The following is a 27,354-nucleotide window of genomic DNA, read 5'->3' on the forward strand; positions in this document are numbered from 1 at the left end:
GAGTGTTTGATACATAAAAGATAAAATTGAAACTCTTAAAAGATCAAAGATGCGAAAGGGGCGTGGAGGCTCCTAGACACCTATCGTCTGCTAATGGCATACGTAATACCTTAATTTCTTTCGAAGTTGTTGTGGTGATCGTCTAGATCTCTAGGGTTGTTTGATGGTCTTCACAAAGGTTTACATCTTCAGTTAACGTGATTTTGACCTTCAAGTCTGGTTTGGTCAGGAGCAAGGGGTCTCACCCTTTATTCGTCACTCACGAATCCATATTGCTCTTCCTCTAAAGGTGTTCATCCTAAGTCATAGACTAGCCAAACAATTCCACACACCCTAGTCTAAGGTTGTTCTTACCCTTTTTTTTTTTTTTTTTTTGAAGTATTTTCTTCCTAGGTCCATGGAAGCATCCCAATCACTTTCTCCTTCTCTACAACAATTGGAGCTTCATCTTTAAGGCTTTAATAAATCCCGAAATCTCAAAATTAAAAACACACAATATATTCATACCTGTTGAACTCGAGTGTTACACAAAGTTGCGGTCCCACTAAATAATATTGAATTTTCACAAAGTATGCATCAAAGCTTTAACTTCATTGTGTGTAGCTTATTTTTTTGTGGAGTCTTGGTAGAATCTTCAAAAGGAGAACAGAGAAATGAAGGGTGATATGTCAAATTGATTGGAAGAACGTGAGTTGTTTCGATAGGATAGAGACCTAAGATGATAGAAAAAATAAATGCGTCCATGTCTTATCTTGTCTTGTACTTAGAAAGATTCTCTTTCTTTTGTCATGGCTCTATCTATTCATCTTTCTTTGATCATGACCTTTTCTTTGACCAAAATCCTTGGCAATGGGTCCAATGCTCATATTTGATTGTAGCCTATTCTTGTACTTCATCCAAATTTATGATCATTTATACCATAAACTTTAGTAAACAATGATTTACGATAGAAAATTTTGATTACATTCGACTAAATTGTAACAAATTTGGAAGTATAAAAACAAATATGAGCAACTAGTCAAGTCAATGGCGTACATATTAGTTATATATAATAGAAGTTAATACATAGGATGTGATTAGTTTGAAGGGGACTTCTCTCATAAATTGAACCATTCACTAACATTTCAACGTAGAAAGACCACACAAAAATAAAGATAATTTAGAGATCACAACACATATGAACATAAAATCCAAGAGGTTTCTATCCCTAGGACCCATAGAGCTGAATGAATATAGAAGTGAAACAAAATATAGAAGTGAAGAAGGAAGAATCAAAGAAGCATGGAAGCCTCGTTTGCATCCTATTGTTGTTTGTGTTTCATCCTCTTCCTTTCCCTCTTTCCCATCCAATCTGTCAGCAAATACCCATATTTAGGCACTGCAAACCAGACATCCGGGTGCTCAATCAACGATACCAATTCAACACCAAATGGATATTATTCATGTGCATATGTTCCTTATTCCTCATGTTCTTCCTATTTGATTGCAAAATCCAAGTCTCACAATCAAGACTTGGGTTTCTACGATAAATCAATTGGAAACACTAATTTGTTGATGAAGGCAGTTGGCTGTAGCTGTGGTGGGGATCATTTGTATGGGAATATCATGGAATATAATACCACGAGTGGTGATAGTTATGAAACAATAGCCAATCATGTTTTTTATGGCTTCACAAGCTGTTCTATGTTGAGAAGCTTTAACCCCAACCATTCTATTGATATTAATGCTTCCTCAACCGAAGGAATTAGTGTTGAAGTTTGGTTGCGATGCGCTTGTCCTACCCAGGATCAGAAGAATCTTGGGATTCAGTCATTGGCTGTGTATATGGTACAACCAAATGAGAGCATTTCATCAATAGCGAGGGATTTGTTGGTGGAGCAAGACAGCATTTTGGAAGCAAACATGCTTTCCAATACAACCCAACTCTACCCATTTACGCCTCTTTTGGTTCCATTGAACACATCTGAGACATGCAAAATCGACCCATCTAACTCAGACGCCTGTGTATCTCGGTATTTGAAGTCGTATCTCAAATTTGTTGCTATTGCTGCCATCATCTCCATTACATTCGGTCCGTCTCTTTCTCTTGCCTTGTTTACAATTTTTGTATGATTATTACTATTTTATTTTTTATCATCTTTTATCATCCATCAAATATTCCTTGTCCAAATCGTCTTTGGAGTGCTAGCCCTCCACAATATTGTCCATGTGGGACTACTCCTTAGCTCGAACGAAAGTTTATTTGACACTTGAGAATTTTATTGACATGACTAAACTAAGAACATGACTCATGTTAGGAACAATGACCCTCCACAATGGTATGGTATTGCTCTTATGCTTTTACTTTTGGTTTCCCCAAAAGGCCTTATTACCTTACTTATAAAACTATGATCTTCTAGTTAAAAGATGGTCATACTAACCATTTCTTTTAGGGTTGATAGGGCTAGCTTTACAATATATTTAGGATGTCCATTTCTTTAGGAAGGTGAGGACCACTCAATTATTTAGTGGGTTGTTAAATGTGAGTTTGCTAACTTTATCTTTGCTATAGTTTGTAAGGCTATAAAAGTCAACCAAAGTTGTGCAATTGATTTCAGAGATTCTTTTGAGTTAGTTTGTGTGTTCACAACATTTGGTATTAGAGCAACATCATGCGATCATAATGCATGAGAGAGAGAAAAGAAACTGCAATTTTGTTTTTTTGAAGAGTGAGCTCAAAGAGATTTAAAATATAGTAGTCGAAACCAATATCGTTCAATTGTCAATTCCTAAGTTTGATGGCCATTATGATCATTGGTCTATGCTTACGGAAAAGGAGCCGATGGAATATTGGTCTTTGGTGGAGACCGAAAGTCCTACTGCAGCAGAAGGAGTGGAGATTACCGAAGCACAATAAAGACAATTGCATACCAGAAGCTGAAAGACTTGAAGGTTAAAATTATTTGTTTAAAGTCATTGATCGAACTATTTGGAAACGATCCTTAATAGAGATACTGTCAAACAAATTTGGGACTCTAGGAAGCAAAAGTACCAGGGTTCACAAGAGTCAAAAGAGCACAACTCGAAGCTCTTAGGAAAGAGTTTGAAGTCTTACAAATGAAGGAGGGTGAGAGTGTTGGTGCATATTTTGCTTGAACTCTCACCATTACAAACAAGATGAAAATTTATGGCGAAAATATGAAACAAGTGGTGATTATTGAAAAAATCTTGAAATCAATGACCTCAAGATTTGACTATGATATATATTCGATTGAAGAGTCGAATAACTTAAACACTTTAACCATCAATGAATTACAAAGCAGCTTGTTGGTACATGAGCAAAGACTGAATGGACGTGTAGGTAATGAACAAGCATTAAAGGTGACATATGATACTAGATTCGGTGGAAGAGGAGGTGATCGAGCTCGTGAAGCTTTTCGAGGTAGAGGTAGAGAGAGGAAAAGGAAGAGGAAGAGGTAGACATTCATTCAACAAAACTACAGTTTAGTGTTATAAGTGTCATCAATTAGGACACTCTAGATATGAGTGAGGTGTTATAAGTGTCATCAATTAGGACACTCTAGATATGAGGACTAGATATGAGTGAGGTGTTATAAGTGTCATCAATTAGGACACTCTAGATATGAGTGTCCTCAGTGGGAGAAGGGAGCAAATTATGCTGAGCTTGAGGAGGAAGAAGAAATGTTGTTGATGTCATATGCGGAGCTCAATCAATCAAGGAGGGAAAATGTTTGGTTCCTTGATTTGGGGTGTACTAATCATATGTGTGCAAATAAGAAATGGTTCTCAGATCTTGATGAGGAATTTCGACAATCTGTGAAGCTTGGAAATAATTTCAACATGGCGGTGCTAGAAAAAGGTAACATTAGGTTGCAAGTTGCTAGAGTCACTCAGGTAATCACTAATGTTTTCTATATACCTGAGTTGAAAAACAACCTTTTAAGTCTTGGAAAATTGCAAGAAAGAAGTGTATCTATCTTGATACAACATGGAGAGTGCAAAATTTATCATCCCAAGAAGGGGCTCATTATGCAAACAACAATATCTACAAATAGGATGTTCATATTACTTGCAAGAATCATGTCACAAACCGCCATTTGTTTTAAGAAAATTATAGAAGATAACACTCATCTTTGGCACCACAAATATGGACATCTAGGTTTCAAAGGTTTGAGAACATTGCAACATAAGCAAATGGTGAGAGGGTTACCCCAATTGAAAGCAACATAGGGATGCATTTCCGAAGAGAAGTTTATGGAGAGCAACACAAAGGATGCAACTGGTACATGTGTCTTCTGTGAACCCATCAAACCTCTTTCCAACATTAAGAAGAGATATTTTATAAGTTTTATTAATGATTACAGCCGCAAGGTATAGATATATTTTCTGCTAAAAAATCTGAAGCCTTTACTATCTTCAAGAATTTCAAAAAACTTGTTGGGAAAGAGACTGAAGATTTTATTTGTTGTCAACGCACAGATAGTGGTGGACAGTTCAACTCTCACGAGTTCAATATTTTTTGCAAAACTAATGGCATCCATAGACAACTTAGCAGCCTACACTCCCCAACAAAACAATCATGAACATGGTTAGAAGTATATTATCAAAGAAGCAAGTTCCAAAGAATTTCTGGCCAGAAGCAGTAAATTGGACAGTGCACGTGTTCAACAAAAGTCCTACCGTGGTAGTGAAAGATATGACTCCTGAGGAGGCTTGGAGTGGTGTAAAACCTAGTGTGGATTATTTTCGAGTTTTTGGATGCATTGGCCATGTTCATGTATCAGACAGTAAGAGAAAGAAGTTAGATGATAAAAATTTTCAGTGTATGCTGCTAGAGATGAGTGAAGAGTCTAAAGCATATAGACTATATGACCTAGTGTCCAAGAATATAGTTGTAAGTAGAGATGTGATTTTTGAAAAAAATAAGTGTTGGAATTGGGGGACAAGTAATGAAGAAGCTAGACTTGATACACTCAAATGGGAAGATAGTGATATAGAAGGAAGCGAACATGATCAAAGTGAGAAAGAATTTGAAGAGGAGGTGGTAGCAGAAGAAGGGGAGTTAGTATATCTTTTAGTGAATCATCTGAATCAAATTTTTCAACATCTGAAGAAAGCACATCCGAAGTGAGGAACAAGATAGCTTCATTATGGATGGAAGATTATGTGAGCGGAGAAGAATTTTTTGAAGTAGTTGAGCACAACAATTCAGTTCTATTAACCTCAACTACAGATCCGACTATCTTTGAAAAAGCTATACAAAGTTCAAAATGGAGAGTTGTAATGGACTTGAGGTTGCAACCATCCAACAAAATGAGACTTGGGAGTTGCGCTAGCAGCAATCAAAAGCGCACACTCGAAAGTGCTTCGTTCGAAAGGATCAGGTTCCCAGACTACTGACAGCACTGCTACGTGCTGGCACTCAATTAGTCGCGCTGGCACGTCACTCGGTTCCTCGGCGAACTTCGGTTGCAAAGACTTGATCCTTAGGCGCATGTCTCAGCAACACAAAACGAGGGTAAGTATAAGGCTAGGTTGGTAGTAAATGATTATGCACAACAACATATAGACTATACCAAGGTGTTTGCACCTGTGGCTAGGTGGGATACTATTCGAATAATAATTGCTTTAACAGCTCAGAATAGTTGGAACGTATATCAACTTGATGTGAAAAGTGATTTCTTATATGAAGAGTTAAAATAAGCAGTGTTTGTTGAGCAACCACAAGGTTATGAGAAAAAAGATCAAGAATACAAGGTATACAAACTAGAGAAGGCATTATATGGTCTTAAACAAGCCCCACGTGCATGGTACAGTCGAATTGAAGCACATTTTGTCAAAAAAGGATTTGAGAGGTGCAAGTGTGACCATATTTTATTCATACAAATAGGAGATGGAGGTAAAATTTTGATGGTTAGTCTATATGTTGATGATCTAATTTTTACTGGTAATGATGAGAGCATGTTTGTTAAGTTCACGAATTCTATGAAACTTGAATTTGAAATGACTGATTTGGGAAAAATGAAGTATTTTCTCGGTGTATAGATTTTACAAAATCCTAAAAGGCATTTATATTAGTCAAAGAAAGTAAGCCAAAGAAGTTTAGGATGGAAAAAAGTAATGGTATGAAAAGTTCTATTGTTTCTGGGGTTAGATTGACAAAGGATGAAGGAGCCGTCAATGCTACCCTATATAAACAATTGATTGGAAGTCTTATGTATCTAACTATAACAAGGCCGAATTTAATGTATGTAGTGTCTCTCATTAGCAGATTTATGACAGGTCCAACTAAGTTGCATTTGCAAACTGCAAAAAGGGTGTTGAGATACTTAAAAGGTACGGTAGATTTGGGAGTTATTTATCGGAAAAGGGTAATGGAGGGTTGATAGCATATAATGACAGTGATTATGCAAAAGATATAGATGATGGGAAAAGCACTTCTGGTTATGTGTTTTTACTCATTAATGGAGCTCTGTCTTGGTCCTCCAAAAAACAACATGTAGATACTGTGTCCACTACTAAAGCAAAATTTGTGCCAACTGCTTCTTGTGCTTGTCAAGGAGTCTGGATGAGGAGAGTTTTGGAAAACCTTTGTCATTTTCAAGACAAGTGTATCACTATGTTATGTGATAACAATTCCACTATTAAGCTATTCAAGAATCTCATCATGCATGGACGCAACAAACAAATTGATGTGAGGTTTCATTTCTTGCGTGATTTGACTAAAGATGGAGATATTGAGCTAAAGCATTGTGTCGCACAAGAACACATTGAAGATATTATGACAAAACCACTCAAACTGGATGCGTTCATAAAACTATAGTGAGTCAATGGGTATGTGTGTAGTACCACAAGTAAACTAAAAACATCCATGCAATCCGTTTAGGGGAGAAATTGTTAAAAGATGGTCATACTACTGTTTCTTTGGGTTGAAATGGCTAGCTTAGACCATATCTTAAGGTCTATTTCTTTAGGAATGCTAGGACCACTTTATGTGTTTCATTTTGAGTTACATCCTGGGTTCACAACACTTTCCTTTAATTAGCTAAGGTTAAAAGACTATTTCTATGTAAATATCTCGATATTGCTTACGTCATCATATTTGCACTTTTATTATAGCCAAATATCTTGTATTCATTTATACCTGTTTCCATATCCTCTCAAATTTATTTGATGATTATAAATAGAGAGCTTCCCACCATTTAGTTGGATGGTTTTAACAAATGTTCTCAGGGTAATGCAACAACAATCCTTTATTTTCAATGGTTTTTGAATCCTCTACTAATCTCCACCACCACTACTGGCTTTGACGCCGCAGGGGCAGACTCCATGGCTGACGACGCAGGTGAAGCTAATTGATTACTCTTTGGCTTCATCCTTTTGGCCTCAAAATCATCCTTCGCAGGCTACTTTGCCATACTTTGTACATACAACCTCACCTTCTCCAACACAATCGGTTTTTTCTTAGCCAACATAGTCTCTTTCATTTTCTTCCCAATCGACCCTTCATCCTTCATAAGATTCTCTAACCTCAGGATCCTCATCAGCGTTCTCATTGAAAATATTTAGAATCTCAACAAGCCCATCGACCTTCTGCAGAGATTTACCTTCAGAATCTGGACGCCGCATTAGCCTCTTCGCCAACCATGTCGCCACTGGCTTCCTTGCCAAAATCGGCTCCTTAACCCACTGTGGTGACTCTTACGACAGACGTGGCTTCCTCTCAGTCCATTGAAACTTCACCACCTGCTATAGCGCCGACTACTTCTCCATCGGCTCTGCCTACTGCTCCTTCGAAGTCACCAACGCAAACTCTAATTACAAAATATGCTCAAGATATTCTTACTGGTGCTCATTTCTCGATAGTAAACCAGTCCACAAGGCTCATAACTCATTCCGTCTCCGCCCCCCTCTTCATTTATTCGTCTAAAATACACCCAAAGTCCACATTCTCAGTTTCTGCCCTCTTCTTCCTCTCTTCTTTATAGCCACCATTGAACCTTCTCTCTGTCTCTTGCCATTTTCTCATAATAGGGTCATTGCCTTAATTCTGAGCCTCTACCTTGCCTCTCTATAGTCCACAGCCTCTCTATAGTCCACACCTTATGGTTGTTTCTCAACACCCGATTGCCGATGGTTCATCTTTCTCCATTTCCATACTCTCTCTCGTTTCATTCCCATTCCATTTTTAACGGCAATTTTTATATCTTCCAATGTTGGATTTGCATGAATTCTTATGGGAATTTTCCATTCTCTGTCTGCCTTTTTGTTCTATTCGCGGCTTGACCAAGGCCCTTCCAATGGCTCTCTCTCTATTCTCCTTCTTCCTCTTGTTTTCCCCTACCTATTTGCCTACTTCGTGGGTTAGACATATTTTCGTCGGAGCCAAGACAACACCACTGCTACCTGACAATCCCTCTAAAGTGATAGCCAAGAAAATACTATGTCGCTCAACCAGATGTCTCCTCCGAACTAGGTTGCTAACATCTTCACAATAAGTGTTTCTCGACCTCTCTTTAAATTACCAAATCCAAGTTTCAAGTTGTTTAAATCTGATGCTTACCTTGGGGTGTGTTAGAGAATATTTAATTCTAAATTACATTTTACCATATATATCATATTTGACTTTTTAGTACCTGCAAATACCTTATATGATTGACCATATTTAGCCTCCCATAATAGTTTACTATATTTGATTCTTTATAAGGCTGTTTAGATTTATATTTATTGTTGTTTACCTGTCTTTTGTAATTTATTTGATCCTTCTAAACAGAGAATTTGCTACCAATTATTTGGGTGGTTTTTTCAAATATTCTAATACTATCTTTGTGTCCACCAAAGCTATTGGAATTGGAATGTTTTGTTGCGGTTGCGGCTGCGTCGGACAACGACTATTCATCAAGAGAAGAAGTCGCAAACTTTGTAAGAAAAAGTTTTTTAGGCAAAACGGAGGCCTTCTATTGCAGCAAAAGGTACAAGAAGATAATGAGAGGGTCAAAATATTCTTACAGGAAGAGCTTGAAGAAGCAACTCATAGTTACAGCCAAACTAGATTTCTTGGTCAAGGAGGGTTTGGTACTGTTTACAAAGGGATACTCCATGATAACACTGTTGTTGCAGTCAAAAGGTCCAAGCGAATTGAAGAAGCCTGGATCGAACAATTCATCAACGAAGTTGTCATTCTCTCTCGAATTAACCACAAAAATATTGTTAGGCTTATTGGGTGCTGCCTAGAAGCTGAGTATCCTTTGTTAGTCTATGAATTTGTTTCCAATGGCACCCTTTCAAGCCATCTCCACCACACAGATCATGGAGAATCGTCATCTCTTTCATGGGAAACTCGTCTTGGAATTGCCTCTGAAGTTGCTGGAGCTATCTCTTACATGCATTCTGCAGCTTCAACTCCCATCTTTCATAGAGATATCAAGTCTCTTAACATTCTTTTGGATAATAATTATAGTGCAAAGGTTTCTGAGTTTGGGACTTCCAGATTTGTTTCATGTGATCAATCTCATTTGACTACGAGAGTGCATGGAACTCTTGGATACATTGATCCTGAGTACTTTAGATCAAGTCAGTATACTGAAAAGAGTGATGTATATAGTTTTGGAGTCGTAATGGTAGAGCTTTTAACGGGGAAACATCCTACCATATTTGCAAGAAATGAGGAACGAAATCTATTAGAGGACTTCATTGCATTGGAAAATGGTAAGGAGGTTGTTGGAATTGTGGATAGTGCAATAGCCAAAGATGAAGAAACGATGGAGGGTGTTAACTTGGTGGCAAAACTCACGGCCAAATGTTTAAGAGCAAATGGGAAAGAGAGTCCTACAATGAAACAAGTGTATTTACAACTAGAGGGATTGAGGAAGGCTCAAGCTCAACGTTGTTCAACATCCAATTCATTTTGCTCTATGGCTCCTAGTGATGAAGATCTTCCAAGATGACAACACTGCCCTATTAGGTTCATATTTGACCGTTTAGGTTCATATTTGACCGTTTACTATAGTCAAATATCTTGTATCATATTTATCTTTCTATGGTGGTTTATTATAGATATTATATTTGACTTTTTATGAGAGACAAATATTTAGGTTACTTCCCTTCTATTATATGTAAATATCTTGTGTCCTCTTATTACTATTACTATTTCTATTTATTGCTCTTTACAAATTGTAATTTATATGATTTTGTCTCCAGATATTTGTTTATAATAAACAGTCAAATATGAGACAAAATTTTGCACTTATAGAAGGGAAGATAGGAGACATGAAGTAGGTGGTGGAGATGGAGATGGGGACGGGGACAGCTTCCCCGTCCCCACCCGTGGACGTCTCTAATAGCCTTCCTCGTCCCCACCCGTTGACAGCTCTAATGGTTAGTAATGCAAGTCTTTGAACCAAAAGACAAGGCAATTTTTAACTTATAAAAGGAAAGATAGAGACATTATTGTCCTAAGCCTTTATTTTCCTTTGGTTTTTGTTATCAACAATTTGCTCTATGATCTATGGCCAACTTCTATTATTCAAAACCCAAACTCCATTCATCCACCACCTTTTTATTTCTTCTTTGCCTTCTACTTGCAGGCCTACAACTTTCAAGTAAGTCCTTCTCTCTCTCGATATTTGATCTCTTGAAATTATCGAGTTTAATACCTAGAATAGAAAAATACATCTAAATTTTAAGATTTGGTTAAACAATTCTTGAATATCGAACGGTTAGAGTTATAACGAGACTTACCGAATTTGATTCAGGTGCTAATCAGACATTCCCAACAGAAATGAACCATAGTTATAGTCAAAGCAACATCCAAAGAATTCGACTTGACAATCCGACCCTGGGCTTTCTTGTGGAAAAGAACTTGCCATTGCTACTCAATTTGTACCCTTACTTGAGTTATATCAACACCCATAACATGCCTCTCAATTATGCACTTTTACAAGGACGTCCGCTATTGTTCATGGCAAATTTGTTTACCAAAATATGTTCCATGACTTTTTGGATGCTGTTTATTCCGTGTTGGACAAGTCCAATGGCGAAGAGGACTTTGTATCGGATAGTCGTTGGCTGACCGACGTTGCGGTAGAATTGTTTCAAACAAATTTTCAAGTTGTTCAACATAGAACTATTCCAAGCAAAGCACGTTTAAGTATGAAGTTTTTATGATTGAGTCACAAAAAAGAAGGTGCATCTTATCTTATTAATGCATGTAATAACTTTCAATTCTTGTAAGTCTTTTTGAGTCATTCTATCCTCAAGATCTTTATCATTTGAATATAGTATCGATTTACTCATATATTCTGAATGTCACAACTTGGTATTTGGATAATAGTTTGCAACAATCACATGATAGGAAATACAATTTACTTTGTTAAGCTTGATCATAGTTTAAGCTCTCAAGTAAAGTTCCCGTGATAAGATTAAGAAATGAAGAAAAACGTAAGATCCCAAATCGATTGGAGAGAAGAACGAGTGTCAACAATGATGCTGTACCTTAAACGGAGGTAGATTGTGAGATCTCACATCAGTTAAGAGAAAGACAATGTATTTTTTACAAGAACGTAAAAACCTTTCTCTAGTAGATGCATTTTTAAAATCTTGAAAGAATTTCAAAAGAAAAAGTTCAAAAGCTGACAGAGAACAATATCTACTAGCAGTGAGCTTGTGTGTTAAATAGGTGAGCATGCTATCACCTAGCTCACTTACCCATCACTTCAAGAATCTTCCCTAAACCATGCATAATATTAGGAGTTATGTGGGCTTATCCTTTAATAATCTCTCGACATAGACCACAAGACATCTGTCAAGAGAGAATACGTGAGTTAGAAGGTAAGTGTTTTTGATATGTAGAAGAAGTAAGGAAGGGGAAGGAAAGGGCTAAATTTAAAGAGAAGCGGTGGAGTAGGAACCCACCACGTTTAACTTGGTGGCAGGCTTCTGCAGGCATTCCTTTTCCTCTGCACAATCCACCACCGCCTTCCCTTGCATTCTCTTCAACAGCTATTCTCTCTCTATCCGCCATGGAAGAAGAGCTTGTTTGATTATGGCCGATGAACCACCTGTGTTCATCAGGTTTTGTTTATTTTTCTTCCTGTCTTAGCTTTTAGGATCTTTGATGTCAAGATTATGGATAAAAGTTTTCTTTGATTTGTCAGGATGGAGGGATATCGCAGCATAGACTGGAATATAGAAGAACAACTGTCCTCCGGTGATGGCCTGAGCAGTGAAAAGATATGCTCCGCCGTGCAAAAGGGTTGCAGTCTGGGGAAGAAGCTTCTCCTCACTGGTTTAGCCATATCCTCTGTTCCTGTGGTTCTTCCTCCATTGGTTATCATGTCAGCCTTTGGAATTGCAGCCTCAATTCCTTATGGGGTCTTCCTCGCCTCTTATGCTTGCACTGAGACGATCATGAGTGTTTGGCTTCCGATTCCCCCGGCCTTGAAGCTCGACCGCGCTGACGAAGAGATGGTGGAGGAAGACATCTACGAAGATGAAGAAAAACATATGATGGAAACAGCTAAGAGAGGTGAGAATTTAGATGATTTCGATATCGATGTGGTAGTCGTTCAGGGGGGCGAAGAGGGTGAAACCGACATTGGAAGCAAAGGTCTGGCAGCAATTGAAGTGACCAATGTGGAATTTGAAGGAAATGGAGATAATGGAGATGAGGAAGGAGAGGAAGAAGAGTTGAAGGAAACTAGAGGTTTACTCGAAAGAATCAGGGATGAGGGAAGAAGAGACAATGGTTTTGTTGATGAAAATGGAGGTGTTGATGATGTTCGAGAGCTCGAGATTTCAATAGAGGACGAGAAACCAAGTGATTCTGTCGAAAAAAGTGTTCTAGGTTTGTTGAATGAAGTTGACTCTGCTGCTGTTTATCCTCATGCAGACTATAGAACTTCTGAAGGTAATTCATTTCTTTTGTTTATAAGTTAAGAGTTAGAATTCGAGCCTATGTTTAGAACGCGAATCGGTTTATTATTCCGAGTTACGAGTTTGCTAATAACTTACGATATCTCTTTTCGGGTTGAGGATTTGAATATCTAATCTTTGTCATCGGAATTAAAGGGGTCGGGTGGGCGAAATCTAGTGATGAAACAAATGCAATAACGACATTGTCAAACAAGGCAGCCAAGTCTGAAGAAGCTGAGCAACTTCCTAAAGTAACAATGATAGATGTGATCGAATCTGATGAGGGTTTGTCTATATCAGCTATGACCATTGAACACAAAGTTGAGGCAAATTCTCCACATAAAGATCATAGGATGTCTTCCAATGAGGTCAGTACATAATATAAAGACATCGATTCAATCCGAATACTATGACCTTGTTTCCTTCGTTCTTTGTTTACCGATCGAGCTAATGACTAGGACTAACAAGTACTGAGTTGTAATTGATGTCTGTTTGGCATCAACTTTGGATACTCACTTTCTTCAGCTTGGTTTGAAATTCCTGAGTTTTCCATTTTCGTTTCGCAAGGAACTATCAGGAGAGGTAAAGATAAGAGAAAAGATTGCTTCGATGAAGAAGATCGTAGGATACAAGGCTACCCCCCTCGGAACATACTTAGACGAAGTGAACGCTCTATATGCCTTCATCGGAGTCGAGCCACCTTCCCCGATGAAAGATTCTGCTAATGATGATGATATCAATCTACTTAACCAGAAGTTGCAGTTTCTCATGTCCATAGTAGGGGTCAAGTAGAGGTGTTAAAAGTTTGGCATTGAATAAGTTGCCATTTGTGCACTTTTGTTTGCCAATGGCAATATTTCCTTATGTTTGAGCTATGCACAGTTAGGTTTTGAAATTATGTACCAAATTTTGAACAGTTTGTCTACTTTTTTCCCTCTTTCTGTTCAGTTCTTTTCATCCACAAGGTTTCTTGAATCACTCATGGGTGTTAGGAAGTGAAAAATCCAAGAGATCTATGAAATTTAAGCTTAAATGATGAAGAGTGATCGGACAAAATTGTAGAACATTCAATAACTGAAGTGAGAATCAAAGATTCAGAGTGATGAAGAAGAACAAAACTTCAAATCATGAACTATATTAGTGTTATGAGAGGCACCTGAGTCTTGCAAATGTTAGATAACCAGTGTGACCTCTGGCCTCACTACATGGCCTAACCATTACCGTACTCGAATCACCGTTTGTGTCGTTAGCTTCCTTTGATCTCACCCGCTTCTTGCACGGTGGAAGCTCGACAGAACCACCTCCTTCAACCTGGCTGCTCTCTGTTTTACCTTCTCGAACCTCGTAAGTCCGAAGCAATACCTCAAATGTTCTTATATCTACACAAAAGGGACGACGACAATAGTGAATAATACAAATCAACATATGTCTAGGAATGAAGGTATATAAATGGGTCATTTGGAACAACCTGTAAACTTAGATCGTAGAGTTTCGGCTGACCGTTGAACTTGCTCGATACATGGAGAGAACGAGCATAATACGCCATCTTGTTTCAGCATTCTTTCAGCTGAAGGAATGGCCAACCAAGGCTGAGGTAGATCCAAGAAAACTGAATCTGCCAATCCAACAAACTCTTCAGGAAAGCCCTGACCTTGAACATCTCTAACTCCCACAGTGACTAAGCTGGTCAAGCCAGTCTTCTCAAAATCCTCTCTGAAAAAAGAGGGAGACAAGCAAATCATCATAGAACACAATTACTCTGCAGAGTAACTTGACAACATACAACAGATCTCAGTTCCTACCTCGCCGAGGCAGCTCTCTGTTCATGAAAATCAAACGTATAGACGTGTCCTGTAGGCGCTACAGCCCTAGCTAAAGACGTCGTTAAAGATCCACTGCCCGTCCCTGATTCTAGAATCAAACAACCAGGAACTATCTCTAAGAACATAATTACAAAACTAATGTCCGCAATGTATAGAATCTGTCCTGTGGCTTAGAACCAAAGTCCATAATTCAGGAGTTGGGGCTAACAGGTAAACAAAGCCACCTTTGTTACTCAACACCTTGGACCCAAATGGCTTTCCAATCCAATCAGAATGTTTAAACATACCAAACCTATTCTGAAATGTTGAACTTTCACATACTTTCACAGCCTTCATGACATCATGTCTCTCATAAACAATGACTAAATCTCCATCCCTTATAGAACGAGTGAAAGATATCTTCTTCAAGTCATCAGTTGGCAACATCCTTGATCTTCAAAAGTTCATAAAGAATCAAGAATACCAGATTCTGTCAAAATTTAGGGGGAAAACAGCAACCAAATAAAAAATAGATCCATAATAATCACATATAATTGAAAAATCGAAACAGTTTCAAGTGCTCTCTCGCTCTCTACACTCTTTCGAAGAATCATTGAAGAATCCCATAAAGATTTTGCAAGAACTATCATATAATTCAAGAAAAAGTAAAAACCGCTTGAAACTATATCAAATCGATACAGAAAATAACAGATCGTTGCAAGTGTAAAATGAACCAAGGCCAATCGAAACACTGTAAGGAATCAATCGGCAGATAAATTAAACAATTACTGGGAAATTCTAGTGAGCTCGAACATGGAAATAAAGGAATACCGAAAGATTGAAATTTTGGAGGAGCGTTTTGGCGTTTAGCTGCTACAGAGGGAATGCAATCGTCGGAGGGGAGGAAGTCGGAAGCTGGCGGCGGCGGTTTACTGGTACTGGAAGAAAATAAAGCGGAGGAAGACCTAAGCGAAGAAGAAGAAAGGCAGACGTAAATTTAGTGGTAAATTTCCAATTTGGCCCAACAAAATTATTATTATTTTTTTAAAATAGAAATTTGGAAATAATGGATTTAAAATGGTATAATAAATTTCTAAAATTTTAATTTTAATAATTTTAAAAATATTTAAATTTATTTCTCACCCCTATTTCAATTTCACTTTTGTAGCGACGATACAGTGATTATGCAACACTCGTTATAACCCATCGAACAAGTTAATCCGTCTGAACTTCACACTTTGCGGACAATAACGACGTGTGTTCGAGCCTCGAGTTACATTCGAGAGAAATGTTTTAGAAAACACGAGCGATTTTCAACAACTCTTAAAAAATAACTTTTTAAAATATATATTGAAAATAAGTTGTAAATTTTAATCAAATGTGTGAAAATTAATCCACCCCCCTCTTCGGGACTGCTCGCTCGAGCTCTTTCCTTGCTCTAATCTATGTGGGACCACCCCCAAATCCACCCCTCTTTGGGGCCAGCGTCCGGAACCTGACTCTTATACCATTTGTAACCAACCAGATCCACCTCTAGTAGATATTGTCCTCTTTGGGCTTTCCCTTTCGGGCTTCCCCTCAAGGCTTTAAAACGCGTCTGCTAGGAGAAGGTTTCCACACTCTTATAAATGGTGATTTGTTCTCCTCCCCAACCAATGTGGGACATCACACAATTTGACCCGACCCAACCCACAAACACCTTAAGTCATAGTATTTCAACCGTATTTATAGTATTACACATCTATTTAATATCTTATCATTAAGGAGTACGTGTCACAACATTTTTGAACTTCTTGTTATAAAGTGTATTTTTTTAACCCGAACAACAATAAGATCCATTATTTGCGATTAAGACTAAATTTTAGCATCAGTTTATTGAAATAATTTATGAATTAGTCTCTAATTTATTTATCCCGATTGGATTAATGTGTCAGTTATACGATAACTCACAATTTTTCCGAATATGGTTAAATTGACATATTTGAATTATTTATGATACAACTCACTTACCATTTACGGTAAAATTTCAAATTGAATTTCACACCCAGTTTACCAAAATTTGAATAAGGATTCGAACTTTTAACTTATTTATCAAGATTATATGATTTAATGAATCGGGTTATATTGATGTAAAAGACACTGATTAATCATTTTTAAGAAAAATAAAATCACACCATTTATTGTTGGATGTTTTTTAAAATGTTATTAGAGATGTCTATTTAATTCGTGAGTCGGGTAGAGAATCTCCGTTTAAACAGAGAATATAAGGAGCGGGAGAGATTTTTTTCTCGTTAGCTAAACGGAATCGATGATAAAGATTATATGTCCTATCACTGTCTTAACCTCATTTTATATCCCTGTCACGTGAATATCTTTAGACATTACATTTCAAAATTTTGACACGAGATAATATGTATTGAACTTTTGAATAATTAATGATTAATGTATCGTGGAGCATCTCTTTGATGTTTGAATGACACCAAGTTTGCCGAGCTTTCATATTTTATATGGACGGACTTGAAATAAGTATCGCATACCCAAATTCCCTTAGGAATCCCGACTTTCGAAGTTAAAGCTCGGGATCCTACCCGACCCTTCAACAAACCCATCTTTAACCCTCTTGTCTACTCATTGCCCGCATCTTGCTTATGTCTTTTCTTGGCTTTCACGCACACATTATCATGAATGTTGGATGATGCACTCAGGCGTATCATGACACTCATCTATCTTAACCTTCAAGTGGTCGAATGGGCACCACTTGAGGGTCACCGCTTTACTTGTAAGTCACAACCTATCCTCTCCATAGTATGATTTGATTTTTTTTTTTCGAAAATAAAACTACACGTATAAAATTAATTACCGTTCAAGATTTTCATTATTTTTTAAAATTAATAAAAATAATTTTGGGATTAATTGATCTAACGGCCCACAATCCATTACAGATTTAGAATTATTAAAGAAGTCAAATATTTAACAGAAATAATAAATTTTATAATATTTATTAAATTAAATACATTGTATTATTGGATAAACTAAAACTAATTCACATCCATATTTATTACCAACCAAATATTAATGAAAATAAAATAATTATCTTGCTGTCCTAACCCAACTTCATCCTTTGCTGGAAATTTAATTTTTTATTATTATTTAAAAAAAATAAAATATATTTCTTATATATTCTCATTTTCCTTTCAAGTTTCAAAAAATAGTTAGAGAAAAAAAAAAAAGCTTCAGAAACTGGTACGAATTTCTCTCTCTTCTTTATTTATTTATTTATTTTTATTTTTTATTATTAATACATATTATTTTGAAGTAATTTAGTTAAATACTTAATCCATAAAAGTTATCCCTTAGGTTAAACATGATTAATTACTAATTACTATTTACTAATCATTCACTTTGCTCTATTTGTTTATTTATTTTTAATAATAATTTAGGTAATATTCGTTATATTTAATAGAAGAAAAGTTGGATATTGTTTATTTTGTTATTTCCTTTTATTTGAAATTTTGTGTTAGCCATGCAAAATATATTTTTAAAATAAAAATTTTAAATTATTATTATTATTATTATTAAAAGAAAATGATAGAAATTAAGACTTTTTGATTTGGAATCTGGATTTAGTACCTGATGGCTCTAGCGTTCTCTTGCGTCATGGTCACATTACGAAATTCAGATTTGGCCTCACAGACCAATATGAGTCTTTCCAGCATGTTTTGTTCTCACTCAGGTGTCACATTAACACTCCATAAGTGCGGAGTAATTAAAAAAAATGGAAAATTCAAAATATATCTATAAAGAAATATAGGCTAAATTTAATAAAAATACTAGGATATTTTGAAAGTTTAAAAAAAAAAAATACCCTTATAATTAAAAAAACTATTTTTTAACTTTTTAAAATGCTTTTAAATTTTTTTAAAAAAATTATAAATACTTTTATTTAAAAAAAATATGAATGAACTTTTAAAAGCATATAATTTTTTTAAAAAAATTATAAATACTTTTATTTAAAAAAAATATGAATGAACTTTTAAAAGCATATTAACAAATTTAAAAATACTATATATGGTATTTAACAAATTTAAAATTTATTATTATTATTATTGGAAACTATTTCAGAAAATTTATTCCAAATTAAGAGCTGATATGGCAAATGAAGATGGTGATCCTATGGTGAGATTCACTAGGGAGACCATGCAACATGAAGTGGTAATTATCTCTACGCCCTTTATTTTTTTATATTCTAAACGATCCCGTCACGTTCAATATCACTTTCGAAATTATCTCTACGCCCTTTATTTTTTTATATTCTAAACGATCCCGTCACGTTCAATATCACTTTCGACTCGTGCAAGTTAATTATTATCATTATTTCGATATTTTTATAACGGCTAATAGTTTAATGATATTGTTGTTTGAATTTGGAGGAGCATTTGGAGGAAGGAGAATCGTCTTCTACATCAGCTACAAATTTAGTTATCGATACGATAAAATCGAACGCATTTGAAACTGACCAAGTTGAAGCTCAATCGACAACTTTAGTACTTCCCTCGTAAGTGTATTTCTATCCCTACCTATCTCCAACTTAAAAACGCTATCAAATGAAATGATGAGTTACTTGTTCATGCATGCAACTAATACTTCATCTTTAACACACCATTGTCAAAACGCTATCAAATGAAATGGTGAGTATCATTTATGCATGTAATTAGTACTCAATCATTTAACACACTGTTATTAGAACGATATTTAATGAAATTGTGAGTATCATTTATGCATGTAACCAATACTCAATCATTAATGCACTGTTATCAAATGAAATGGTGAGTATCATTTATGCATGTAACTAATACTCAATCGTTATCGCACTGTTATCAAATGAAATGGTGAGTATCATTTATGCATGTAACTAATACTCAACCGTTAACACTGTTATCAAAACACTATCTAATGAAATGGTGAGTATCATTTATGCATGTAACTAATACTCAACCGTTAACACTGTTATCAAAACACTATCTAATGAAATGGTGAGTATCATTTGTGCACGTAACCAATACTCAATCGTTAACACACTGTTATCAAAACGCTATCAAATAAAATGGTGAGTATCGTTTATGCATGCAACTAATACTCATTGTTAACATACTATTATCAAAATGCTATCAAAACGCTACCACATGCATGACACGTGTATCTTGATAGTGTGCATGAAATGTAAGGTTAATTAGATTTATAGGTCTGAAGCAGGAAGGGGGAGTTTGATGAATGAGGATAATGCATACAATAATGGGGGCCAACAGGCAGGACTGGGTGCTGGGAGTTCATATTGGGGTATCAATGGGTATCAGTTTGCAGCAACCAATATGGGCTCTGAGCACTTCCCTTTGGCTGTGTCTGCTACTACTCCCACTGCCATCCACCTCTCCAACGCTCAGGTTAGTCCATGTTCCTTGTTCAACTCCTTTGTGTTCTTGATCTCTAGACTAAATGGATATATGAACTCGGCAGGAGGGTATGGCTGGTGGGAGCCATCAATACCCATCAGAGTTCTTACAAACGCCATCGAGTGAACAATGGTATCCACTCAACAAGATTGATATCCAACAACAACTCTCCTCAAATCCATTTAGGTATGTTTCAATTTGAAAATGTATTTAAAATAAAACAATATTGTGAGATCTCACAGATCAGAAACCAACCATTTTTTATAAGGGTGTGGAAATCTCTCCCTAATAGATGCGTGTTAAAAACCTTGAGAGAAAGCTCGAAAGGGAAAGTTCAAAGAGGACAATATCTTCTAGTGGTAGACTTGGGTTGTTACAAATAGTATCATCGCCCCTACTCGTGGGCTTGGGTTGTTACAAATACTGGTGGACTTGGGTTGTTACAAATAGTATCAGAGTCAGACACCGGGCGATGTGCCAACGTTTGTTGGCCCCCAAGAGGGTGGATTGGGAGATCTCAGATCAATTGGAAAGCGGAACGAAGCATTTCTTATAAAGGTGTGGAAACCTCTACTTAAAAGATACATTTTAAAAACTTTGAGAGAAGAACAATATCTGTTATAGGTGGGCTTGGATTGTTACAAATGGTATCAGAGCCAGAAACCAAGCGGTGTGCCAACAAAGACGCGGGCCCCCAAGGGAGTGGATTGTGTGATCTCACATCGGTTGAAAAGGGGGAACGACACATTCCTTATTAGGGTGTGAAGATCTCTCTCTAACATACACGTTTTAAAAAACCCTGGAAGGAAATCTTGAAATGAAAATTCAAAAAAGAACCATATCGTAGTTACAAGTACTCCAATTTTATCATCTTTTTATCTCATCCATTGTTTCAGGTCAGAAGAAATACAATTTCAAGGACTGCTAAACCAAGGACCATCAAATGGCACCTTTTACTCAAATGGTCTCTCAACCATCCAATTTCCTCAGGTTCGTCTCTCGATTAGCTTCATTGTTCAAGTCACGGACCAACACTTACTCATAGAATTCTACGAAACATTTTAGCTATGATTACTAGCTATGGTTCATGACCTTCAATTTTACTCGAAATCGAGTCATTCTCATAATATAAGCTTCTTCGACAACGTAAAACAACTAATCGAATAAATCGAGATCGCTCGAACCACAACTTTCAAAAGGGTTTCTTAATTTTCTCTAGAAGATAACATTTTCTTTGATATATATATATCTATCTTCATTGCAGACAAGATTGAATCTGCAAGATGGGCTGCCAACACCTTCCAATCTTCACCTCTCAAGGAATTGGATTTCTGAAGGCAATGGCTTGAGCAATGCTACCACCCCTCCAACTTCAAGGTACTTCCTATCTTAATTTTAGTTCAGATTTATTAAACCCAAGTTTAAACCTCTATTAGACACAATATCACTAAGGGCTCAAACCCTGTCTGTTTTAGCTTGTTACCTATAGCCGTTCAGCTTCATGGTTTTAAAATATTTCAATTACGATGAGGTTTCTAGACTCTTATATAAGGAATGATTTGTTTCCCTCTCGAACCAACGTGGAATCTCATACTTAGGGACTAAATTTGTAATTTAACTATTTTGATAGTCTTAGTTTGATAAAATTGAAGTTTCGAAACAGATCACCACAGAATAGAAACGCAGTTTATGACCCAACATATGAGTCGATGGGACTACCTGTAGATCCTCATTTACGCATGTTTCTGGCGAGACGTGATCCAACAGGTAATATCAACGTACCTGTTATTTTCTTACTACTTGGAATGTTTCGATTCGGTTTTATCTTTTATGTATCGAACGCCCTTTTATTAAAATTTAATGTGGATGCATTCTCGCTTCTTAAATTTGATTTTCAGGCGATGAGATATGAGAAGTGAGAAGCATCAACCCGCTACATTTTCCTTCAGAAGTTGAGTCCATCATTGGTATGAGTCAATAAGCTCGACTAATTTAGAGCGGAACATTAAGCATTAGAAATAATTACATGTGTATACTATAAGTGCATTGCATTGTTAACGCATGATTTAGTCTTTGAACAATTTATTAATCATGGAGCATTTGTAGTAGAAGTTATTAATCGTTAAGCATTTCTAAGAGAAATTATTGATCGTTAAGCATTTTTCGAAGAAGAATTGTTAGTATTTTTCTCTTCACACAGCTATCAGTTGTACGTTTCGTTTCGAAGTCAAGAACATTGTGATCAAAGTATTTTTTTAATACAGTGTTTTATTGTAAGTGAATATGTGAGATCTCATATTTATTGAAGAGGGGAATGAAGTATTTCTTATAAGGTTGTGGAAACATCTTCCTAATAGACGGATTTTTAAAACCGTAAGGCTGACAATAATATGTAACGAGCTAAAACAGACAACATCTATTAGCAGTATGTTTGGGTTGTTACAGTTGATATCATAGCCTGACACCAAGTAGTGGGACAGTGAAGACGCTGGCCTTGAAGAGAAGTGAATTGTGAGGTCCCATATGGGTTAGAGAGAAGAACGAAACATTCCTTATAAGAGTGTGGAAACATCTCCCTAATAGATGCATCTTAAAACTGTGAGGATAACATTGATACGTCGAAGAATACATTTCACCTTTGATTTGATGGTCGAAGTGTGGCACCCACTTGTCGACAAAGAAAGTAGCTTGTTCTTGATTTGGACACCACAAAAACAAACACCAATATATCAAGATCGATCGCTCTCACACATCCACAAACAGAAATTACACAGACACAAATTTACGTAGTTCGGAGAGAAGAAATTTTTCTACATCCACGAGTGGTAGCCAATCATTATAACCAAAATGTTTACAAGTGTATTTCTCACTCTCATACTACAAAGTGTCCCAATTGCCTCTAGACAAATACAAAATAATAATGACTTCACATGACTCTACCTGACTTGACTTCATAGCTCAAAACAATGCTAGACAAGCCTTTATATAGGCATAACAATACTAATTCTCATAAATGAACTAAATAAATGAGAATGCTAATCCAAAAGGTTACAAACTAAAATAGAGTTAATAATCAAAATAAATAAGAATATTAATCATTTCGGTCTAATAACCAAAATGAATGAGAATTGTGACAATTCATCTTCATAACAATTACAACACTATTAAGTCACACATCTCTAACTAGCCTCAAGTCTAGCTCAACGGTAATGTATTGGAGTGGAAAGGAAAGTGGAAGCTCTATAGACATTGTACAAGCTGTTATAGACCTACGAGGCTACCTTTGTCATCCAAGGTTGTCGTGGTGGTCTTCTAGGTCTCAAGGATGGTTTGACAGTCTTGGAATAGATTCACGTCTCTAGGTTTCTCAGTTTCGACTTCCTGAGTCTGGATCGATTAGGAGCACTAGAGCCACACCCTTTGATTGTCACTCAAGATTCAATTGCGCTCAAACTACTAGAGACGTCCCATCCTAGGTCATAGTATAGCTAAACTGACGCTTTCACCCTAGTTTTAATTTGTTTCTACTACTTGTTCTCTACAGGGAGAAGTCACACATTCAATCATCTGTAACTAATATATAGTCACGCATGCTCAACGGGGTGAAAACATCCATCAAGCACCTAGAGCGCAGATACACAATTTTTCATCCACCATTTCAACATAATTATGTACAAGTAGTAGGAAAACAGTCCATCTGAACACGCATGAAAAAATTCAGTTATGCCAACAACTAGTTAGACTAATCTCATATTTATCCAATCGTCCTAGGTTTATATCATATCGAATCTATCAACCCAGGGTTTAGTCATACTAGCATGCATACATATCTAGATGATCCCTACAATACTTCCTAGAATCCATGTGGTTACTTACTTGGATGACACATGCCTTCCCGAGCTAGCTTTTTCGCGTGTTAGAAGCTACTAAAATTTATGAAATTTCTCTGGTAGGACCTAATTCAAGAAAAGAAAAATTAGGGTTAGTATTGAAATTGAAACAAAAAACTGACAAACGGAGGTCGAATGAAGCAAAAAGGAGTCACTCACGTACCGTTATGTGTCCACACACACAAGGAGGCTTCTCACAGGTGAATAAGCCACGCGCATAAGGTAGGTAAACTCGCGCTAGCCTTGAGACATGTGGTGGCCACTGGTTGGTGAAAATGACCTCGGCTATTCAAATTCGAAGGATATAAGAGTGTTTGATACATAAAAGATAAAATTGAAACTCTTAAAAGATCAAAGATGCGAAAGGGGCGTGGAGGCTCCTAGACACCTATCGTCTGCTAATGGCATACGTAATACCTTAATTTCTTTCGAAGTTGTTGTGGTGATCGTCTAGATCTCTAGGGTTGTTTGATGGTCTTCACAAAGGTTTACATCTTCAGTTAACGTGATTTTGACCTTCAAGTCTGGTTTGGTCAGGAGCAAGGGGTCTCACCCTTTATTCGTCACTCACGAATCCATATTGCTCTTCCTCTAAAGGTGTTCATCCTAAGTCATAGACTAGCCAAACAATTCCACACACCCTAGTCTAAGGTTGTTCTTACCCTTTTTTTTTTTTTTTTTTTTTAGTATTTTCTTCCTAGGTCCATGGAAGCATCCCAATCACTTTCTCCTTCTCTACAACAATTGGAGCTTCATCTTTAAGGCTTTAATAAATCCCGAAATCTCAAAATTAAAAACACACAATATATTCATACCTGTTGAACTCGAGTGTTACACAAAGTTGCGGTCCCACTAAATAATATTGAATTTTCACAAAGTATGCATCAAAGCTTTAACTTCATTGTGTGTAGCTTATTTTTTTGTGGAGTCTTGGTAGAATCTTCAAAAGGAGAACAGAGAAATGAAGGGTGATATGTCAAATTGATTGGAAGAACGTGAGTTGTTTCGATAGGATAGAGACCTAAGATGATAGAAAAAATAAATGCGTCCATGTCTTATCTTGTTTTGTACTTGGAAAGATTCTCTTTCTTTTGTCATGGCTCTATCTATTCATCTTTCTTTGATTATGACCTTTTCTTTGACCAAAATCCTTGGCAATGGATCCAATGCTCATATTTGATTGTAGCCTGTTCTTGTACTTCATCCAAATTTATGATCATTTATACCATAAACCTTAGTAAACAATGATTTACGATAGAAAATTTTGATTACATTCGACTAAATTGTATCAAATTTGGAAGTACAAAAACAAATATGAGCAAATAGTCAAGTCAATGGCGTACATAATTAGTTATATATAATAGAAGTTATACATAGGATGTGATTAGTTTGAAGGGGACTTCTCTCATAAATTGAACCATTCACTGACATTTCAACGTAGAAAGACCACACAAAAATAAAGATAATTTAGAGATCACAACACATATGAACATAAAATCCAAGAGGTTTCTATCCTTAGGACCCATAGAGCTGAATGAATATAGAAGTGAAACAAAATATAGAAGTGAAGAAGGAAGAATCAAAGAAGCATGGAAGCCTCGTTTGCATCCTATTGTTGTTTGTGTTTCATCCTCTTCCTTTCCCTCTTTCCCATCCAATCTGTCAGCCAATACCCATATTTAGGCACTGCAAACCAGACATCCGGGTGCTCAATCAACGATACCAATTCAACACCAAATGGATATTATTCATGTGATGTTCCTTATTCCTCATGTTCTTCCTATTTGATTGCAAAATCCAAGTCTCACAATCAAGACTTGGGTTTCTACGATAAATCAATCGGAAACACTAATTTGTTGATGAAGGCAGTTGGCTGTAGCTGTGGTGAGGATCATTTGTATAGGAATATCACGGAATATAATACCACGAGTGGTGATAGTTTTGAAACAATAGCCAATCATGTTTTTGATGGCTTCACAAGCTGTTCTATTGGTATTAATGCTTCCTCAACCGAAGGAATTAGTGTTGAAGTTTGGTTGCGATGCGCTTGTCCTACCCAGGATCAGAAGAATCTTGGGATTCAGTCATTGGCTGTGTATATGGTACAACCAAATGAGAGCATTTCATCAATAGCGAGGGATTTGTTGGTGGAGCAAGACAGCATTTTGGAAGCAAACATGCTTTCCAATACAACCCAACTCTACCCATTTACGCCTCTTTTGGTTCCGTTGAACACATCTGAGACTTTTAAAATCGACCCATCTAACTCAGACGCCTGTGTATCTCAGCATTTGGATCTTGTTGTTATTGTTGCTAGCATCATCTCCATTGCATTCGGTCCGTCTCTTTCTCTTGCCTTGTTTACAATTTTTGTATGATTATTACTATTTTATTTTTTATCATCTTTTATCATCCATCAAATATTCCTTGTCCAAATCGTCTTTGGAGTGCTAGCCCTCCACAATATTATAATATTGTCCATGTGGGACTACTCCTTAGCTCGAACGAAAGTTTGTTTGACACTTGAGAATTTTATTGACATGACTAAACTAAGAACATGACTCATGTTAGGAACAATGACCCTCCACAATGGTATGATATTGCTCTTGTGCTTTTACTTTTGGTTTCCCCAAAAGGCCTCATTACCGATGGAGATGGATTCCCTTACTTATAAAACTATGATCTTCTAGTTAAAAGATGGTCCTACTAACCATTTCTTTTTGGGTTGAAATGGCTAGCTTTACAATATATTTAGGATGTCCATTTCCTGGACCACTCAATTATTTAGTGGGTTGTTAAATGTGAGTTTGCTAACTTTATCTTTGCAAGGCTATAAAAGCCAACCAAGTTGTGCAATTGATTTCAGAGATTCATTTTGAGTTAGTTTGTGTGTGTTCACAACATTTGGTATTAAAGCAGCATCATAATGCATGAGAGAGAGAAGAAACTGCAATTTTGTTTTTTTGAAGAGTGAGCTCAAAGAGATTTAAAATATAGTAGCTGAAACCAATATCGTTCAATTGTCAATTCCTAAGTTTGATGGCCATTATGATCATTGGTCTATACTTACGGAAAAGGAGCCGATGGAATATTGGTCTTTGATGGAGATCGAAAGTCCTACCGCAGCAGAAGGAGTGGAGATTACCGAAGCACAATAAAGACAATTGCATACCAGAAGCTGAAAGACTTGAAGGTTAAAATTATTTGTTCAAAGTCATTGATCGAGCTATTTGGAAACGATCCTTAATAGAGATACTGTCAAACAAATTTGGGACTCTATGAAGCAAAAGTACCAGGGTT

At 36.5% G+C, this 27,354-nt stretch overlaps 2 protein-coding genes and 1 pseudogene across 3 annotated transcripts; 2 read left to right on the forward strand and 1 right to left on the reverse strand.

Annotated features, from left to right (window-relative positions):
- Positions 1-1,218: 1,218 nt before the first annotated feature.
- On the forward strand, positions 1,219-9,952 carry LOC111484752 (wall-associated receptor kinase-like 2). The gene is made up of 2 exons (XM_023131328.1): positions 1,219-2,071; positions 8,842-9,952. Exons 1-2 carry the CDS (start codon positions 1,282-1,284, stop codon positions 9,945-9,947), a joined length of 1,896 nt encoding a protein of 631 aa, XP_022987096.1. The 5' UTR covers positions 1,219-1,281; the 3' UTR covers positions 9,948-9,952.
- Positions 9,953-11,918: 1,966 nt separating this feature from the next.
- LOC111484755 lies at positions 11,919-13,857 on the forward strand. Of its 2 annotated transcripts, none has more exons than XM_023131331.1 (4): positions 11,919-12,072; positions 12,156-12,907; positions 13,069-13,280; positions 13,480-13,857. In XM_023131331.1, the coding sequence occupies exons 1-4, from the start codon at positions 12,044-12,046 to the stop codon at positions 13,702-13,704; spliced, it is 1,218 nt and encodes a 405-aa protein (XP_022987099.1). In that variant the 5' UTR covers positions 11,919-12,043; the 3' UTR covers positions 13,705-13,857. The 2 variants fall into 2 exon arrangements, with proteins under 2 accessions (XP_022987099.1, XP_022987100.1); XM_023131332.1 differs by having other exon boundaries at positions 13,490-13,582.
- A 104-nt stretch (positions 13,858-13,961) lies between these two features.
- LOC111484760 lies at positions 13,962-15,704 on the reverse strand (annotated as a pseudogene).
- Positions 15,705-27,354: the final 11,650 nt, after the last annotated feature.

Source organism: Cucurbita maxima, unplaced genomic scaffold (assembly GCF_002738345.1).
Source record: "Cucurbita maxima cultivar Rimu unplaced genomic scaffold, Cmax_1.0 Cma_Scf00010, whole genome shotgun sequence".
Lineage (NCBI taxonomy): Eukaryota > Viridiplantae > Streptophyta > Magnoliopsida > Cucurbitales > Cucurbitaceae > Cucurbita > Cucurbita maxima.

What these genes read in the sequence shown, in the direction of transcription:
- LOC111484752 (XM_023131328.1), top strand. Translation starts at nt 1,282, where the DNA reads ATGGAAGCCTCGTTTGCATCCTATTGTTGTTTGTGTTTCATCCTCTTC. An exon ending in CATCATCTCCATTACATTCG is followed by an intron (nt 2,072 to 8,841) that starts GTCCGTCTCTTT and finishes TGTCCACCAAAG; the next exon opens with CTATTGGAATTGGAATGTTT.
- LOC111484755 (XM_023131331.1), top strand. Translation starts at nt 12,044, where the DNA reads ATGGCCGATGAACCACCTGTGTTCATCAG. An exon ending in AGACTATAGAACTTCTGAAG is followed by an intron (nt 12,908 to 13,068) that starts GTAATTCATTTC and finishes TCGGAATTAAAG; the next exon opens with GGGTCGGGTGGGCGAAATCT. An exon ending in ATAGGATGTCTTCCAATGAG is followed by an intron (nt 13,281 to 13,479) that starts GTCAGTACATAA and finishes TCGTTTCGCAAG; the next exon opens with GAACTATCAGGAGAGGTAAA.